This window comes from Eubalaena glacialis, chromosome 3 (assembly GCF_028564815.1).
Source record: "Eubalaena glacialis isolate mEubGla1 chromosome 3, mEubGla1.1.hap2.+ XY, whole genome shotgun sequence".
Classification (NCBI taxonomy): Eukaryota; Metazoa; Chordata; class Mammalia; order Artiodactyla; family Balaenidae; genus Eubalaena; species Eubalaena glacialis.
The window spans coordinates 891,418-911,219 of NC_083718.1; the positions used below are offsets into that span (position 1 = coordinate 891,418).

Below are 19,802 nucleotides of genomic sequence, written 5' to 3' on the forward strand. Positions count from 1 at the left end.
TCCTGGGTTCTAGTGTCAGCTTAGCCATTAACTAACAAGAAAGGCTCTTTCTTGCCTTTTAGGGTCAGAGGGAAGGGAGTGGTTTGGTTTATTTGTTTATACCCTTGTCCTAAAGAGGACATGGGAACTAAAGGAAATGCATACCTGCAGCAATACTTTAAATAGATGAAGAAATATGCGGGAAAGGAAAAGAATGGCCAGATAGGCTAGAGTTCTGGGTGGCCGCCGGAAGTCAGGTGCCGCTGTACAGCTGTACACGTGGTGTCGGGAAGCTCCGCAGGGAGATCCAGGCGGGAAACAGAGACCCGAGTGATGCAGGAGGCGGCAGAGCAGCTCAGGAGGGTCCTGGGAGGAGAAGAGGAGGAAGCCCAGGAAGCCCCAGGTGCCTGCCGAGGCGGAAGGGCTGGAAGAGCACAGAGCAGGGGCGGCGGGGTAGGACGGAGGGGCAGGGAACACTGGAACCAGAGGTCTTGGAAGACACAGGTTCCAGAAGGCAGTGGCCCACGACCAAGGGCACCAAGAGTCCGCGGTGGAGGCGCCGGACGGGCGAGGGGGCAGGGCTCCGATTCGGCAGGCTGGAGAGGGAGCAGGAGGCGGGGGACAGAGTGGGGTCAGAGCCCTCCCTCGAGAGTGACAGGGACAGTGGGGTGAGGCGGCGGCCCGGAAAGGACAGGCACGTGGGCAGGTGCGCCCCTGTCCCTGTCACCAGTGAGCTCTTGGTGCTCCTTGTGGGAAACACTGTGCGCCCCGGCTCTGGGATCCTCCCCAAGGGAAACTCCCTACACCCAGCACAGAATGCTGGACCAGCCTGCTGGCCGACAAGACGATGCCTCAGTTGGTTTCCAAAAGCCCGGATTCCCCATTCGGATTCCAGAGAGGACGGAAAGCTTTCAATTTACTTTGCTTTCAGAAGTGGTTTCTCCCAAGACAGATACTCACTTCCTTCAAAAAACAAAACATCAAGAGAGCCTAAGCCTTGTGCCCACAGTGCCAGCTGATGGTATCGCACGGCCCAGGGGAGACCGGCTCCTCGGACACGGACCGGTGGGGTCAGAGCACGTGGGCTGTGAAGTCCCAAAGACCCGGTTTTGAATCCTGGCTTTGCCACTTACTGGCTCTGTGACTGTGGGCAGGGCCCGTCATCTGAGCCTTAATTTTCTTATATGTATTAAAGAAAATAATATTATTCGTCTCACAAAGCTATGAGGATTAAATGCATCTGGGGAGTACTGGCGTACGGTAAGCATTCAGAACACTAATTCTCTAACCCAGTCTAAAACTTTCGCATGTTTGAGGCCACCTGAGATGCCGCCACGGCCTCCCGTCTCACAGGACCCACCTCCTCCTCCGAGCGCGCAGTACGCCACCTACACAATCTGCCCTCGAGGGTCCACCCCCCACGTGGCCTCGTGGTTTCCGAGGCGTGTACCTGGCGTCCTCAGTCTCGAGGGCACAAGGTAGGCAGGCCTCTCTCGTGTCGTACCTGCAGTTCTTGCACAGCACTGAACGCGCGAGCAGCAGGACAGTCATCTCCTCACTCCACACGGACCGATTCAGAAGTTAAAAGGCAACCTCGACGCATAAGCTGTGCACTCAGCTGGAGAGCAAACCAGGGCTCTTGCCTTGCAGCCCGGGGGGCTGTCACCTGTGCCTGCTGCTCTCATGTGAAGGAACCTCCACCTGCCAGGACACACCTTCTCTGCCTACATTAAAACACCTGAAGTGGAATGGGGTTGGTGTGCTTACCTGCACACCGAGCCAAACACAGGACAGGGTCTTGGGGAGCCAGCCTTCTGCGAAGTGGATCAACAGGCGTGCCTCTGCTGCCCCCCTCTGGACACCAGGATCACTACACAGCGGCTTGTTCATCCCCACCCATTTACCCGACACCTTGCTGAGTAGTGGGCTCTGTGGTATGAAGAACACCCAGCAGAAAGAGCACCTCCCGGAGCTCCCGATGCAGGGGTGTCAGCTGGACCAGCCCTAAGGACAGGGCCGCAGGAGAACACCGGCAGGAGAACCCCGGCTTCAGTCTGGGGCTGGGGGAACGGGAAGCCGGCAGGGGGGTGAATCTCAGGAGCTCTTACGGTATGAACAGAACTCTGCTCAGCAGAGAAGGTGACAGAAGGCTGTCCTAGAAAGAAGGGTCAGCGTGGACATCAAACACGTTCAGGGAACACAAAGTGGCACGATCGCCAAAGATACACAATACAGGAAGGAGAGGAGGAGCAGGGAGAGAACAGTCCAGTTCTGGCAGGCTGGGCAGACGGTCCAACGAGCAGTCTCCCCATGGGGCTGCGATGACGGCCAGCCGCACGGGCTCCTAAATGCCTGACTCAGCCCCGTTTTGAACTGTCTACAATCTGGTCCTCTGAGCAATCAAGATCAATGAGGAAACTTCTTACACGTATGGGAAAACATTTATTACCATTAAGATTCAACCTGATTGGGACTTCCCTGGTGGTGCAGTGGTTGAGAATCCGCCTGCCAATGCAGGGGACACGGGTTCGAGCCCTGGTCCGGGAAGATCCCACATGCCGCGGAGCAACTAAGCCCGTGCGCCACAGCTACTGAGCCTGCGCTCTAGAGCCTGTGAGCCACAACAACTGAGCCCGCATGCCACAATTACTGAAGCCCACGCTCCTAGAGCCTGTGCTCTGCAGCAAGAGAAGTCACCGCGATGAGAAGCCTGCGCACCGCAACGAAGAACAGCCCCCGTTCGCCGCAACTAGAGGAAGCCCGCGTGCAGCAGCAAAGACCCAACACAGCCAAAAATAATAATAAATAAAATAAAAAATAAAGTATGAAAAAAATGAAATAGAAAAGATTCAATCTGACTGTACAGTTTGTAGTAAGCAAAGTGCTTTTACCCAGACCTCAATGAGTTAGTCTCTTCATTTTATAATTTCCTGTTCAAAGGCCAACTCAAGGAGCGATGTATGCCTTCACATACCTAAACCAGCTTCTCTCTGTAATTACCCTAAATGTCTGACATTTTTCCTGTCTTATTTACTTAAAATATATACTATGTAATACTTAAGCTATAAAGGATATAAACAATACAACCACCACCTGTGTACTACTATCCAACTTAAGTATAACATTACTGATACCAGTTTCCTCTTACAAAGAGATGCATGTTTCTACTTCCTGAAATTCTCAACCGTCCTCTGCCACTCTCATCTCCTGGATGGGATCCTTAAGTCAGTGCACATGTTTAAATCAATTAGGAATAGGAAGAAAAACCAGAATAGTTGCCAACTGGTTATTCCAAACACTGCATCTTATTCTTACCATCCCCCCACCCCAACCACAGCACCCAAACGGTGTGCGCAACCAGCCAGCTTCCCAAAGAACCACCAGGAAGAGATGCGGACGGAGAGCAGAAAGACGCTCTCGGCCATCAGAGCTGCCAAGCAGACACTCACCTGCGGCTCCTGCCCCTCCAGGCCCAGTGCTCACTGGTGCCCAGCTCGGCACACCAGTCGGCCCGCAAACCTAGAACACAAAGATCAACCTCCTGCGCCTCCCATTTCCATAAAACCAGGAACGGCAAGGACTCCACTGCCACATCACACCATCACAGGTGAGAGGTCAAGCACCTCAGACACACCTGCCACACACCTGTGCAGCAGCTTTCCCAGAAGCCCAATTTGTTGAAAAAGTGCCCACTCCTCCGGCTGTCCTCCCCTAGTAAACACTAGAGCTTGTTTTGTGAGGTTGTCACAAGCGACCATCTTCTTCCAACATGGGAAAATCACCTGGTATGGCGGGGGCTTGAGGGCACAAAATTTTGGTCCCTCCCACATGTCACCAACACTCACAGCTCTGAAAAAAGAACCACTTTATCAGAAGGAGATTAACTGTAAACACACGGCTGATAAGAGCTTTGTGCAGCAGGTGTCGGGTGACTGCTGGCTGTACTCTGAAGTGGCTGGGAGCTGGGGCAGAGCCGCCAGAGGCTCTGCAGCTTCAGGCAGAGGGCTTCCTGGCCGCCTTTGGAATGCGTGTGTCCTGTAGGGGGGCACATTTTTAAGCCGCCATTCCTGAACTGTTAGGTGGTGTGCTGAGGAACTGTGTGACAAACGCCACTGTCTCTGGAAATGAAGAGGGTTCATGTCTTAGTAGCTGTGTTTACCAACAGAAATACAGAAGAAAGATAATAAGACTTCGAAATTCCAGGCCCTTCCATCTTACTGTAGTAACTCTCAGCAGGCACCAACCAGGTCTTCTTTCCCAGAACTGCTGAGTGGGGCGAAATGGTCCGAGTGTTATTTTTAAACAGCTTTACTGAGATATAATTCACATCCCCATTTAAGTGTACCATTCAGTGGCTTTCAGTATATTCATAGTTACCCAATTATCACCATAATCAATTTAAAAACATTTTGATCACCCCAAAAAGAAACCCCACATGCATTATAGTCACTTCCCACTTGGTGTTTTTAAATACAGACCAACAGCATCTTTCCCGCTGGCTAACTAGTGCCATCAGATCTGGCCCGTCATCAACTGCAGGACGCACCAGCACTTTACCACCGAGAATGGGAAGCGGTGCCAATCAGGTGTCAATCACACATGCTCTTTTATTACCATTTAAAAATTACTTACTTTAATAGTTATTGAAAGGGATCTTTCAGACTTATTTAGACATATTTAGTACCAGCAATGCACATAACCCAGTAGAAGTAATGTGAGCACCGATGATCAAATGCACACACGTGTGGGGATGACAACTGGCAGTGATGACATGTCCTGATGGCGGAGCTTGTGAGACATGAAAAAAGCGGCCCCCAGAATCAACAACACCCAACGCTGCACGACATGGCATGTGCTCAGCGACAAAACAGCAGAAACTGACTTCCTAACTATGGCAAGAAAGAAGTCAAGCAAGCGTAATCTTTAACAGCTAATGAGCTAACATAATAACTAATCATACAAGCAACCCAGAAACCTCCAGCATGGCAATACTGAAGAGAATGTACCGACTGCTGCATACATTTCACTCTCTTCCTGTTCCTAGTTAGGAAGAGAGAGAACTACTTATACCAGCAGAGAAAAGCCTGGTAAGTTCAGCACTGCTGCGGTCTCTTAGGGAAAGAAAATACTCATTTCAGAACAAGAACTGAGAGAGGCTGGAGGAGCTTGGGAACCTCTTCTCTAGAACACCTCCTTGAATTGACAACTGTCTGACTTTAGCTTGGAGACAGGGAGGTGAGTCAAACAACTTTTAAAAACCATGACTCAGTGTTTAATTACTTGGTTTAAATTTCTGACATTCCAAAGACGATGCCAAATTAATCTGCTGACAGCTTCACTTAGTGGAATAACTACCCAGCTTATAAAGACCCCAAAGGATTCAAGAAGGTCAACACGTGTGGTATATATGACTCGGCTGTAAACAGACCAAACAAAGCAAGTTGCATGTGAGCTATCTGGGAAAGACAAATAACTTTAGCTTCTTGTAGAGAAAAACTGTTTTGGCCATTTCTACAAGAAAAGAAAGGGCACCAATAAAAAAGAAGGTGTAAAATTCAGGGCTGGGGCAAGAGGATCAAAGGCGGGAGCCCGCAGACTCCAATATTAGCCCTGGGAGTTGTTGACACTGTTGACACTGTTGCTAAGGAAAACCTGGGGCTTTCGGAATGAAGGCAGCCACCACGCCCTGTGACAGCTGCTGCCTGCCCTGACACCCTGCTGCCTTCTGCCAGTTGCATGCCATGTGCCCTCTCCACCCTGCCGTCCGCCAGCCCAGTCAACCCCTTCACAATCGGAGGACACTGGTGGTTTCTATCGTCCTCAGGAGCAACCCCAAAATGGGATACAGTGATCAGAGTGCCATGAAGGCAGAGACTGCTGCTGATGGAGATGCACTGGCCCCTGGCCAGGCCACTGATGGCGATGGACCGGCCCCTGGACCAAAACTTTTTTTTAATCCAAAAGAAGAAATGGTTAGTGAGTTCAATGGGGAGGAAAAAGAGGCTTGAGTTATGGTCTCCACTGTGCCTGACTCAAGGTGTGATATCAGGCAAATCACTCCATGCTCTTAGGGCCTCAGCATTTCCATCTGCAAAACAGGGGCATAACTCCTCTTCCTTTCCATCAGGTAAAAGGAACACACTGGTCACAGGGGAGCTTTTCAGAAAAAAAAAAACAAAGAAAAAGAAAGAAAATTTAACAAAGGAACTTTGTAAATCCAAGACTGTGCCCTTCTCAAAAGTAATAAACTTTCAGAGGTCCTGCCCTGAGCTTATGTAACAAAATCACAAATTATCTAAATCCTGCATAAATTATCTTGACTCGCTTGACTACTGTGTCTACTCTTCAATGACTGTGGCTATCTTCACAGACTTACATCATAATAGAGACTGTTGTCCACAGAATTAATTTTTTTTCAAGCTCACCTGCCCCCACCCCCATTACAATGGTAATTCTTCATCACTCTGGAACTTTGGAAAATACAGGAAAAAATAAAAATAAAATAAAAATTACCCATCATCCCTCAGAAAAATCTAGTGTTAACCTTTCCGTGTTGATCACGATTTGGTATCATAATGACCACTTGTATCCAGCCCTGTCTACTGATGAATCTGTAATCATATCTGTAGTTCACAGGCTGAGTGAAGGGCCACCCCCCCGGGGAGAGCGGCGCCCGCTCCCTGGCCAGCGCTGCACGCGCCCACTTCCCCCCTCTTCGAACAAAACCGGCTCAGAAAGGGAAAGTCAGGTGTGTCGGTTCCATGGGAAGACCCACACCCCAATGCACGAGCTCTAGTTACCCTGCAAACAGAGATTCTTTCTGAGATGACTTTTCCGCTGGGCAGGTCTTGCTACGGCCAGTTTGAAGACCCATTTGCCTGATGCTAATTGTTTCCAACGGGACCTGTCAACACAGGCTCCAGGCCTCCATTTCCCAGCAAGAGCCAAAATGCTTCCACAAGGAGCTGATTACAGAGAAAGCTGCAGTTTCAAGAGAAGAATTACTACCCAGCATGCTCTTTCAGAAGGAAAATTTAGTTGTTTTCAAAACATGTGCTTTTTTTCTTTCCGCGCGTGTTTGTCTGAAGGAGAAACTGGATGGCTTTAATCCTGTGAAGGCTTAAACGACGTTTTATTTGATCAAGCCATTCCCCGGCTGAAAGCACTCCAGTCCGCAGCTCTGAGAGTGGAAGTTCACGTTTCTCAGCACAGCACAGACAGAAACTACACCATGTGGTTCCTGCCTGCCTCTCTCTAGCGCCACAATTTCCAAAGTATTCCCAATGGAGTACCAGTCAGGTTTCTGTGAAAAAACAAAACTATTCGATGGACACAGAAATCTGGCAACTGCTGCAAATTCTAACCAGCCCCACGCCTTGGAGAGGAGTGATCCCCAGGTTTTGGAGCAACCGTTTACCTGTGTTTAAGCCGTCGTTTCACAAATTTGCTGGGCCACAGAACACTTTTTTTCTGCATCTAAACCTACTTCACACAAGACACCTGCGGAAACGCTGCACTGGCCTTGCCCTCCTCCCAGTGCCAGGCACAGTGAACTTGTTCCCCGAATTTCTCATGTCCCTCTAAAATACCACCCTCCTGTTATGACCAGCCTCTCAAAACTCAAGCCCAGGCACCTCCTCTGAGGCCCCTTTCCTGCCCCTCTACTCCAGACCCCCTCTGTTCCCACATCAGACACTGTACTGCAGCTTCTGAGCTGCCTTCCAGACGGACACGGGCTAGCTTTTCCCTGACCTGGGATCCTTAAAGCCCCTGCGCCGGGCACACGGCAGCCTCTCACTAGACGGCTGTTAGACGCCTTACACACGCAGGTTCCCGTAGCAGCTCTCTACCGGATACAACAGTGCACGTGCAGCACCTTCTGTCTCAACAGCTACTCCTGATGCACTTACCGCACTGCTCCTCTAGATTGCTCGCTCTATCTTTAGTACAGCTGGTCACTTCTAATTATTGTTACTGTGAAATAAAGTTCATATTTTATGGCAAGACCAGAACAATTCAAACATAAACACATCTGCTCTGCCCTCTGGCCCCCGCTCTCCCCCTTACTGTGCAGGGCGTATCTGCATTTTACATCGACCAAACCTCCATCGGCAGGAACACCTGCTCAGCCACGAAGAGCAGCGTTCTCCCAGCACCAACAAGCAGCGCCTTAAAGATAACCTTCCTTCTTGATGGGGCCACGATGACGCTCAGACGTGGCTTGTGTGACCTGTCAATAAGACGTCATTTCGCGTACAGCCTTGTGTCTCAAAAACTTATGCTACCGTGCTGTGACCTCTAACGGGCGGAACAGTTCTTGGAGCTTGCTGAGATGTTCTTCCAGGTTATAATCCTCAAATCCGGCTCAAATAAAATTCTCCACTTCTTAGATCAACTGACTAATTTTTGTCAACATCACCAATTGAAGTCATGGTCTGAGGTTTCTGTCTGCCGCTCATCTGTATCCTGAGCATCTAGACCCTGCCCCAGGAGCTCTCCCTCATGGTGCCTCTCCCTCTCCAGTGTTCACAGTGTTCTGTGTGAGTTTGTCTCTGGTGGGGACTGTTGTACAGAAATCCCCTGGACCCCAGGTTGAAGATGTGTTTATCTTCAAGGCAGTTTTGAATTTGTTTGTGCCATGATGGCCCCAAAATTTTAAGAGTACAGACCTACTTCCTATGTTAAATTCTTGGCTTGGGCTTTCCAAACTATATGGGTAGTAAAAATATCCCATAAAAGATTTTTCTGACAACAAAGACTACTGTATAACACAGGAAACTATATTCAATATCTTGTAATAACCTATAATGGAGAAGAATCTCAGAAAGAATATATAAACATATTCTTTAAAAAATATATACAGTCTTTTTTTTTTAGGTAAGAAGTGGATTGATTGATTGATTGATTTTTGGGTTGCATTCGGTCTTTGTTGCTGCGTGCGGGCTTTCTCTAGTTGCGGCGAGCGGGGGCTACTCTTCGTTGCGGCGCGCAGGCTTCTCATTGCGGTGGCTTCTCTTGTTGCGGAGCACGGGCTCTAGGCGCGTGGGCTTCAGTAGTTGTGGCGTGCAGGTTCAGTAGCTGTGGCTTGCGGGCTCTAGAGCGCAGGCTCAGTAGTTGTGGTGCACCGGCTCAGCAGCTCCGTGGCATGTGGGATCTTCCTGGACCAGGGCTCGAACCCGTGTCCCCTGCACTGGCGGATTCTTAACCACCGTGCCACCAGGGAAGTCCCTATATATATTCTTAAGAAAAAAACCTGCCCGGACTCTTGACACATCTTTGGACCGTGGGCAAAGAACTGGGCAGCCCTTTGAGAATTCCAGCTCTACACAGGTTCTTGGTGATGGATCCAAGCCTAGTCAGGTCCACAGCCACATGTCTTACATCCACACACGGCCCTAAACCGGAGCCTCCAGACTCTAGGTCTCATACCACCCTGGGCCACTCAGACCATTCTGGCTTTTGGGGTCTCTTCATTTTTGTCACCTGAGAGTTCCCTTTCATTCTTCTGAACTGAGCCACCCTTTCGTCTGTTTATAATAGGAACAGGGCCCTTGTGGGCCTGCCTGCCATGCTGCTGGAAGCACCCCCTAAATAAACGCTGAGCACATTCACTCTTTTCCATCTCTTCCAACGACTACCTCAGTGCCAGCTACTGCTCTTCTTCACGCTCGCTCCTCTGCAGTGGTCTCCTAACTGGTCATCTCACATCCATTCCTGTCCATTCTTCCCCTGTCCACTTCGTATGAAATACTGCAACCAGAGTTTAAAAGGCAGAATTTTTAAAAATGTAAGTCACATCAACTTTTTTTTTTTTTTGTCTAAAATCTTCTACTGACAGATGACCCAGAAATTCTACTCCCAGGTACACACCCATGAGAAATGAAAACATATGTTCACACAAAAACTTGTACATGAATGTTTATAATAACATTCTTCAAATAGCTGAAAGGTGGAAACAATCCAAATGTCCCCAACCTATGAATGGCAAACAAAATGCAGTATATCCACGTAACGAAACAGTATCCGGCCATGAAAAGAATAAAGTAGTGATGCACGCTACAACACAGATGAATCTTGAAAACGTGCCGCTAAGGGAAAGGAGCCAGTCACAGAAGACCACATTCTGATTCCATTTAGATGAAATCTCCAGAGCAGGCAACTTGACAGAAACAGAAAGTAGATGAGTGGTTGCTTAGGCCTCTGGGGAATGGGGAGACGGGGTGGTGACAGCTAAAGGGTACGGGATTTCTTTTTAAGGTGATGAAAATGCTCTAAAATTGACTGTGGTGATGGCTGCGCTGAACTGCTGAATTACATGCTGTGTGAAGCACATCTCTGCAAAGCGGTTCAAAAACTCTTCCGGTGGCTCACCATGGTTCTCGGCACATAAACCCACAACCTCCTCGCTGGGGGTGAGACTGCATCACGGAGCCCTGCCTGCGCCGCGGGCCTCACCGCAGACGGCTCTGTCCCTCACTCTCTGCACTCCAGCTGCCACGTCTCCTTCCAGCTTCTCCGAAGGATCGAGCACTGTCCTCCGCTTGGTGTCTCTGCGGTGGCTGCCTGCTCTGCCTGGAACACCCGCCCCTCCCCCTCCCCTGGCTGTTATTTGCCCTGCAGTTCTCACTCGGGGCATCACACCCCGAGAGTGACTTTCTCTGATCCCCTCGGAGAAGGCGAGTCTACGGTAGGCGGATCTTCTGCAAGGCACCAGGCACAGCATCTATCACAAGTGTAATTACCGTCGTTCCTCTTCCCTAGCGTATACACCTCGCAGGGGCTCAGACCATACTCGTCAGCTCACGGCTGTGCGGTCTGCGCTTGTCACGGTGCTTGGCAGCAGCAGGTGCTCAGCAAACTCTGGGAGGAATAAACGCTGCTACAGATCGAGTGACTGAGTCCAACAGCTCTTTATCGAATACTCTCCCAGCTATTTATCTTGTGCCAGCTATTTATTTATTTTATTATCTAATAATTATTATTTATCTAACAAATATCTATACCTATTTTGTGCTATCCCTAAAATGCACTCATCTTGATATACCACATTCATATTACAATTCATTAATATCTTGACCTAATTCTTTTATTCTTACATTTGCTGCTCCTTGAGGAAATACATCCTAGTTCTATAAAACATGTGGCACACGGCTAGTACTCAATAAATATTTGTGGCTTGAATAGAACTTCTAAAACAAAAATCACAATCTGTAGCAGGTTATTGATCACACAGGTTACAAAATTCCCAGAAGACGGTAATCGTTTCTCCAGATTTCTCTAAATAATGGTTCATGCAACTAAATATTTAATAATGCAGTTTGATAAAGAACCTGGTTTACGCATCCTTCCAGGGACCATGATCTTAATGACGAATTTAACTCATTTCACTTGTCTCAGCTCAGAAGGAGTTTTTAAAGAGAGTTTTTTCCCCAGCTAATGAAAGACTGCTTTCGCATTTAGTTTCTAGATGAAACTAACAGTATCTAAGTAACGTCTGAGCTATGAAATACATAGACATTAAATATTGAAGATTGATTTATTAAAACTTTCCTGGCTGGAAGCCTATTAAAAGATGACAACTGTTAACTCTGCAATCTGTTAGCTCAGAAAATGGAATTTCTTCAAGTTTTACGTGAAGAAATGAAAAAAGAAAGGGAGGAAAGGAAGAAAAACACTATTTTTCAACTTAACATCTTCCTTCTATTTCTTCTCAAAATGCATGTCTTAGAGCTATCTTTATAATAAACGAACGTCTAAAAAGTTTAACTCATTGTACCTTGTAGATGAAAAGACACTCTGACTTGTTACACATATAGACACACTCAGAAATATAACACCTCCTTCCTTTGGATATTCAAAATAAAATGAAGTCAAAGTGAAATCTAAATTTTGGTAAGATTTGACCTCTTTTTCTAGTCTTAAAAAAGGGATAATTATGGCTTCACTCTTTATGTAGATCTGAAAGTCCCAAATGGAATGCATTCTATTTTTACCACTTCTTCTCGTGGAAGAAAATGGCCTGTTCTCCTTGGTCACACCTTCCATGGTCTCCTAATCCTGACGCTCAGAAGGTTCTCTTAGCTTCTGCCTTAGACCTCTCTGAGGTCAGCTCACGGCTGCTCTCACCATCCCTCCAAGGAGCCTGCAGAACTGTTGGCCACCGTCCCTCTACAGTATCATCATCTGCCATCCACTTCCTTTTCTGGTATTCTTCTCAAATTAATCAAAACTGTACATCCTAGCTCTGTTTCTCTGAGCCTTTTATCATACCACTGCTTTTCTTTGCTGCCAGAAGTCATCGTGGACCACCCAGAGCAAAACCAAAGATGCTTCTCTCTGCTCAGGTGCTCCATCACAAAAGGGGGAAATAGTGCCTGACAGTGATCTCTCTCGTAAGACAAACAGAAAGAAGAAATGCCTAGATCCATAACAGAAGAAGTACCTATGTTAAATAATCAGAAAGAATTAAGATCTCCACCAAAAATCTCCCAGAGGCAAAACAGAAAACCCAAGCTGTAACATGAAGACCCGTTTTCACAGAAGTGTGTGCGATTGGGGAAAACACTTCACGCCCACCCCTCTACCTACTCCCTCAGAGCAGAGCCCCACAAGTGACATCAGTCGTGACCCACCTCCTCCTCTCCCTGGCTTCCACAGAGGAGTCTGTCCCAGGAGTGGAGAGCAGAGCGGCAGCTGTGACCCCATTGGCAGTGCTAGGTGGGGCGCGATTCGTGATCACACAGAGGGGGGTGCCGCAAGACACACTGTCTACTGTTCTCTCCGCTGTGGAGTCAGCCTGGGATTTGTGAGGAGGCCTGAAATCAAAAGGACACAAGCAGAAAGAGAGCGGTCAGGCACGCACACGACAACGCAGTGGCAGAGACAGAGCTTCAAGGTGGGTTTACCCAGAGAATCTTCTCGCTCAGAATTTGTCTGTGGTTGGTCTGCTTTCTTAACTCTGAGCTCTTAAATCTTAGAACAGTGATTACGCTTTCCGTCTGATATCTTCTGCCCAAGCAGTTATGTTTTACGGAAAATATTTTTTACTTGAGATTAGAAAAAAATTTTTTTTTGATTAGCTATGGCACAAGGCAAGATAGTGACACATGCCAGAGAGCTCTGAATGAGTCCTGAGCACCATCTGGTCTCCACACACACACAACAGACACTGAAGTCACTTACGATCACGTCACTGCCCTTCAGTCCCGGGCAGTGAGTGCCTGCGGTGGCCTCACAGAGGACGGCCGTCTTCCTGGATCACCCAGACACACTCGACAGACACTCAGCAACCTCACCTAGCTTAGCAACTGCTCTCTTTCCACGGAACCAAATGCCTGATTGTCCGTATTCATAACTGCAGACAGGAGAGACTGAAACCAAAACTAACAGGATTCTACATGCAACCTTAACTACAGACTTTCCAACAGCAAGCTGTACAATTACATTCATTTACATGAAAACAAGACCTTTGTTTCTTCACAAAGAGTTGAGATCAACCATTGGCTTTCCACCCAAAAAGCTATCATTTGTGATGTCACAGCTTGTTGCTGGGGTAACAGAGATCCAAAATTGATACTCACAGAGATGGGGAAAGAAATGAAAATAATGAATGCTAAAAATCTGGTTTTTTCACCTACTTACAATTACCAGAATGCTTATAAGTAGCTATAAGCTCATTTTCAAATAATCACATTATTATAATAAGCTTGAAAGAATTAATCAGATCATAAAAACCTAAATATGGTACCTAGATGCCAGTATAAAATGAGAACAGTTTTGAAGTGGCATCCAAAAAATACAAGCCACTTCTCCAGAAGCAATAGCTCAGAAAAAAGGTGAAATTTTACATTCATTTTTTAATTTAAAAAATGAAGGCAAATAATTCCTCAGACTTACAAGATGTATGAGCCTATAGGAAGCACTAATGAAATCAGCCAGGAACAAAGCTATAAAATAATTACACTTATCGAAACCTTACATGGAATTCTTTTTAGCTTAATAACATGCTTCGGTCTCTGCAATGTCTTATGCTGGAGAAATGCCAAGGATTTTATTTGTCAAATTACAGAATAGGATTCTTACTATTATTTTGAAATCTATAATTTTACAAGTAGGTTGTTAGGATCAGAACAGAAAAAGCTCCAGAGCAGGGATCAGAGGCTCTGGAACCACCTGGGGCTGAGTGTAACCTCTCCGATCTCTTCCCTGTAAAATGGGGATAATGCTGCCTTGAAGTGCAGGGATCTTGTGATGATTAAATCAAATAATGTCTGTGGAATACTCAGTATAGTGCCCACAATAAAAGATAAACTCAGTGGAAAGAAAATAGTGAAAAAGAAAAGAGCCCCAAAACGCACAAATCTAGGCTCCAATCCTGCCTTGGTTGTTCCTTCCTGGCCGAGTGACCTCGGGCAGATCATTACATTTTTGGTCTCAGCTTCCTCATCCATAAAATGAGGATAAGTTCCATACACTGGAGGGCTCTTTAGGACTATATGTAACGCAGCCAGCTGCCTCACCCATGTTCATGTTCCTTTCCCTCCTTACTAACAGGACCCTACTATTCAGGGCATCAATGTGCCTAGCTAAAAATCTACACTTTTCAAAGCCTCCCTGGCTGCTAGAGGTGGCCAGGGAGACACGAGCAGAAGATCAGTGCGTTTGGGGAAATTCTCAGTTCAGAGGCATTCCCTCTTCGCATACTTCCCCCTTTCCTCCTCCTCCCTGCCTAGAATACAGCCATGATGGCTAGAACTCTAGCAGCTATTTCGGACCATTAGGCAACCCATGGAAATGGAAGCCACGATCTAAACACTGTGAAGCAGAAAGACAGAAGGAACACAGACTCTCTGGTGGCTCTGGAGCTACGTGCCAGCCCTGCCTATTTCTGGACTGTCTTAACTGAGAGGAAAAAAAATAAACCTTTAAAATAAACCTAGTCAGTATCATTTGGATACACTGTTATGTGTGAGTAAAGCAAGTCCTGATGTAATTCTGTACGGTACGAGCCCCATGCCTGGCACATGCTGGGGTTCAACAAAGGGTGGCCATTACCATTCTTCCCCAGGCCTCATTCTGAATTAATCAGTAGCCCCTCTGTGCTTCAGTGTCTCCACCTGTGGGGATAATGTTTACCATGCCTGTGCAAATGGATTGTTATGGGGCCTAGTAAATGTATAAATAATCATACAGTATTATTAGAAGCGGTCCATCATAAGCCACCCCACCTGGCCAAACAAATGAGCACCACTTTTGTCAGGAAAAGAAACCCAGCAACCAGTCGGGCACCAGTCGGGCACCACCACCAGCCGTGTCCTTGCTGCAACACTGGCCTCAATGACATTTTTCATTTTCTTTGTGTCCGCTGTAGAAACAAGACCCAGTGGAGGAGCCCCTGTGCTGCACCCAAAGGGAAAGGTCTCTGACCACATTCACGCCACCGTTACGAGCACAGCTGAAGTTCTGCTCCAGGTTCACACGACACTCTGCCCGTGCCACCTGCTGGATGAGCTAGAAACCAAGAAGATATCAGCCGGCAACAGAGTGGAGACAAACACACATCTCCTGCTTCCCACAGCGGGTGCCGCAAAACACTCACTGCTGGAAACTCTCAGAAGGGGGCTGTAGGAGGCTTCTGGGACAAGAATTAGCGTTCCTTTCGATTTGGGTTGAATGCCATCTTCCAAAAAGAGTAAACAGAAGAGATCCCTCCTGATACTTCCTGGGAAATCAGTATAAATGACATGTGGGCTGTTTGTCACACGCGATTTAGCACGATAGCAAGGCCCTTACGCTGTAACCCAGCTGGGAGAGCTACTGGGAGGCAAGGCCTAAGCACGCCCTACGGTTGCCTGACGAGCAGCTGCTGCCTGGCCAACACAGGTCAGAGCAAAAGCGTCCTCACTGACTCGGGGACACGCTCCAGGAGTCCGGAGTCTCCTGGCTGGAGCCTGCAGATGTGACTCCAGCGGCCCCCAGCAGCCTTACCTGCATGGTGCACAGATGCAGCAGTGTGCACTGAGTGGCGCGGGGAGCAGGCGGCGGGCTGCCACCTGCCGCCCCAGAGCTGGAGGAACCAATGGTAATGAGTGAGGCAGCAGGAGGTGGGTTGCGATTGGCTGAGAGGTAGGGACTTGAGGGGCCACTACGTCCACCACAGGACGCACTGCAAAACAGCACACGGTCACTTCCTTCAGGACACGCTGCTCGCCACCCGCCCAGCACCACCGCCCCACCCAGACTACGCGCTTAAAGGAAGGTGGATGGAGAGAGGGCACGACAGCTGGGAAGTGGAGGGGCCCAGCCCGGCTCGAGCTGGGCCCCGGCAGCAAGCAGGCCTCCGTCCATCACCCCACAGAGGGAAGGCACGGGGAGGAGGAGAGATGAAGAGCAACAGGAGGGAGTGGAGTGCACGGGTGGAGTGGGGCTGGGAGAGGGGAAAGACGGGAGACAGAGGCATTGTACCAGAAAAAGGAACTCCAACACCCCTGACAAAGTCATGCAACCCCAGCTGCTTCCCTTAGACAGAAGCAACACTGCCAAAGCTAAAGTGAGCCCGAGAATCTGCAGACGGTTTGGAGCAGAGACTCAGGATTAAAGAGTAGAGAAGAGGACAGAGGCCAAAATGCCTTGGGAGGATTTAAAGGTTTAGGTCTAGCAAGTAATACTGTACAGGCAACAGAGGACAGCTTTCCCCTGTCTCAGCTGAAGACAGGTAGGAACCATCTCAACTGCGGCAAAAAATTATTTGGATTAGAATGTTTTAAAAAACTTCTTGACTATAATAGTAATGAAACACTTGAGGCAGGGGTGACCCAAAAAAGCCAGGAAGAGTTCTTCGACAAAAGATGCATTTTACTGGGCTGTTATAAAAGGAATTTCTGCCTAAAAAATAAGAAGGAAACCGAAAATGGAAAGTTTCTGAGGTTTGGCATAGTCCAAGAATGACAAATGTCTATTCACACTTTCTGTTTGAAACAGTGATTGTATATGATTCTTTCCTTGTGAAAGATCATAAAATAAGATTTGTAGAATAAAAAAGTGCTTTAGGATTACAGAAGAAAAGCTTTGGAAGTCCAAGGTATAGAGCAAGCTGTAGATATTTTCTCAAACATGCTCACATAATTAAGCATGCTTCTCACCCTAAAGAGAAGTGTCCCCTCTCCTCTGTTCACCATGATTATACCAAACGACATATATGAAACCAAATACTACCCACTCCATCCATCTGCTGATGACTTGGATCCAGAAAGCCACCAACCCTACCACAAAATAACACCAGGCTTGAACATTAAAGATGAAGATGAAGATGGCACCTTCATCTTTCCTAAGTTCTATAACATTCTTTTCTTAGAGAAGTTTTCTTGGTCTTGGATCCAGCTATAAGGAGTAATAAGTTATCTATTCAGACTAAGGCCTCACCCTCAAAGACAAACAGGCAACAGCCTCATTAAAGCCAAAAACGCTGAGGCTGTAGGATGAAGCTTCAGTGACATCAATGAATTGTACTTGCTCACTTTCAAAGTTGAGCCCTCTCTTACAGGACGTATCTGCAGAACTGAAGGGCGTTAAAAGGTGACAGTGGCTGTTTGATTTACGGCACAGTCCCCACATTCCGACATTAACTGGTTGACGAGATTATTCCTATCAAGTGAAAATAGGTTTTGATCCCAAACACACAGTCTGTGGCCAAAGCCTGTGTCTAGGGTAGCCAAGAATCACCTAAAAACCTACTGATGAAGGCTGTGGCATGACAAGGCAGTTGGAGGGGTTTGGTTAAGAGAGTACAAGTGAAGAAAGAATTCAGAGGAAGCAATGAGAATCAGATTCCTCCACATCAGCAGCAAAGTTCAAATGGAAATATTAATTAAGTGTGTCTTATAGCTTAATGGCTCTGGCAAAGGTGCTTTGCTTGCTGGCTGGTACATGGCAAAGAAGATAACTGCAGAAAGGGGTATACAGATGAGAAAAGGGGAAGGAAACCCAGGTACCTTCTCTGCACCAAACTTGCGAGTTTCATATCTTGATGGATCTGAGGGTCATTAAAGCCATAAAAAAAAAAAAAAACTCAAGTCCCTAAATTAACAGGCTTCAATATGAAATTTTTTTTAATGCAATTAACATCTGTCCCCATCCTGCCCCCGCTACACCCTACAGGTCCCTCCCTGCCTCCCCCCAAAGCGTGACTTGAGATGAGGAAGGAGAGCTGGCTACCGGGCAAGGGTGAGATTTAAATTCAGTCCTGCTCAGAGTCTACTCGAAGTCATATCTGGTTGAAGATTTTACAGGACTGAAAGGATGGAGTATATATTCAGATCTGTCTGTGGGGAGAACTTGGAATTAGCTTACTCTGATTCAGTTAGGGAAAGAAATTAACTTTGATTTAAAATTACTTAAGATGTTACTCCCAAGAAATCTAAAAGCAATTCAGTTCTTGATTCGTTTTTGTGGTGCTAACTGGGTATAAAAAGGCATGCAATTTACTGCCCATCTGCCCATGGCCAGAGTGAAGGAAACCACCTCCCAGCCTTGGAGCCTGGTACCTTTTCAGATAGGTTGTCACGTAGGTGGAAGGAGCGGCCGTCTGCAGAGATTCGCTCCCCTCCGCTCCGTCCCTCCACAGCTGGCGGGCAGGGGGGCCGCTCCGCACCAGGTGAGCAGCCGACTCTCTGTGGATGCAGGACGGACACAAAACAAAACACTGGCCCTGCCCTCTGTCCAGGGCACAGCATAAACTGGGAGGGGGGGCCGGGCAGGCGGAGTGCATGTGGCTGCAGAGACAGCAACGGGACCCTTTTCAAGAGATAGGTGTTCATACACCTGTCTCCCCGCACAGACGGGGGACTGGTTAAGGCTTCCTGTCTGCTTCCTTTTAGCAACTTCAAAGCCAACCCATCTCAGTAGGTACCAAGTCCTCATGGTGAGGATCTAGAGCCCTTTCGTAAGGAGAGGCCACTTTGTTCCTCAGTTAGAAAGCCTGGCAGGTCAGCCCGGTGTGGGTCGCTCAAAGCAAGCAGAGGAGGGACGGGGGAGGCAGAGAGAACGTGCGCCGCAAGTGAAGGAGCCTCCTCAGCTTCCTACACGGAGCGACGCCCAGGAGCGGCCCTGGCACCTCTTCCTAACCACAGCCGGTAACCCGGGGAGGTCCCCCAGGGCAGTCCTTCCCAAGCTTTCACGTGCCTTTCAACCACCGAGGGGACTTTGTGCAAGTGCCCATCTACTTCAGCAGGTCTGGGTGGGGACTGAGACTCTGCATTTCTAACGGGCTTCCAGTGGCCCCAGTGCTGCTGGTCGGAGGACCGCACCTTGAGAAGCAAGGCTCTAGCCCAGGCTCTGCTCTGAGATGCAGCGATACCTCAACATTCCCATATCCATTTTAACTGATGAGGAAGACTTTACTTACAAATTAGAAGTTGATCAATTCAATTAAATAACCACATTTTTAGTGTTCACCAGGGGACAGGCCCTGTCCTGGGCACGAGGAGCGCCTGAGACTCCAGTGGACACAGACCCCACATGCACAGAGCCAGCTGTGGACTGAAGCGAACCCACACGGGAGGGTCGACCTGAAGGGCGAAGCACCGGCAAAGCGCGGGTTGAGGGCTAGGGGTCCTGAGCGGGAGGACGGCCGCAGGACCCCCGTGTGCGGAGTACCTGTTCTCCTTCTCCTCCAGGTCGCTGGCGCTGCTGAGCCTCCGCGGCCCCAGTGAACTGAAATAGCTTCTGTTTTCTCTCTCCTGTAAAATCAAAACAAGGAACGCACAGGGAAGGCACAGTACTGACACAGTGTCAAACATTTTGGGTAAAAAAGCAGAACTTAATAT

At 48.0% G+C, this 19,802-nt stretch overlaps 1 protein-coding gene across 14 annotated transcripts in view; it reads right to left on the reverse strand.

The window, feature by feature from the left end:
- The window catches only part of PPP1R12B (protein phosphatase 1 regulatory subunit 12B), a 199,344-nt gene that overhangs the window by 100,141 nt on the left and 79,401 nt on the right, over nt 1–19,802 (reverse strand). For 9 of the 14 annotated variants that reach the window (XM_061187241.1, XM_061187240.1, XM_061187239.1 and 6 more), the window contains 3 exons: nt 19,633–19,715; nt 18,522–18,647; nt 12,612–12,794 (listed from right to left, as the gene is read on the reverse strand). In XM_061187241.1, coding sequence (XP_061043224.1) covers nt 12,612–12,794; nt 18,522–18,647; nt 19,633–19,715 — 392 coding nt within the window. Of the gene's footprint in view, nt 1–9,651; nt 9,730–12,611; nt 12,795–15,966; nt 16,145–17,969; nt 18,011–18,266; nt 18,300–18,521; nt 18,648–19,632; nt 19,716–19,802 lie in introns of those variants that run through there. The other 5 variants (XM_061187248.1, XM_061187249.1, XM_061187251.1 and 2 more) reach the window with 5 other exon arrangements.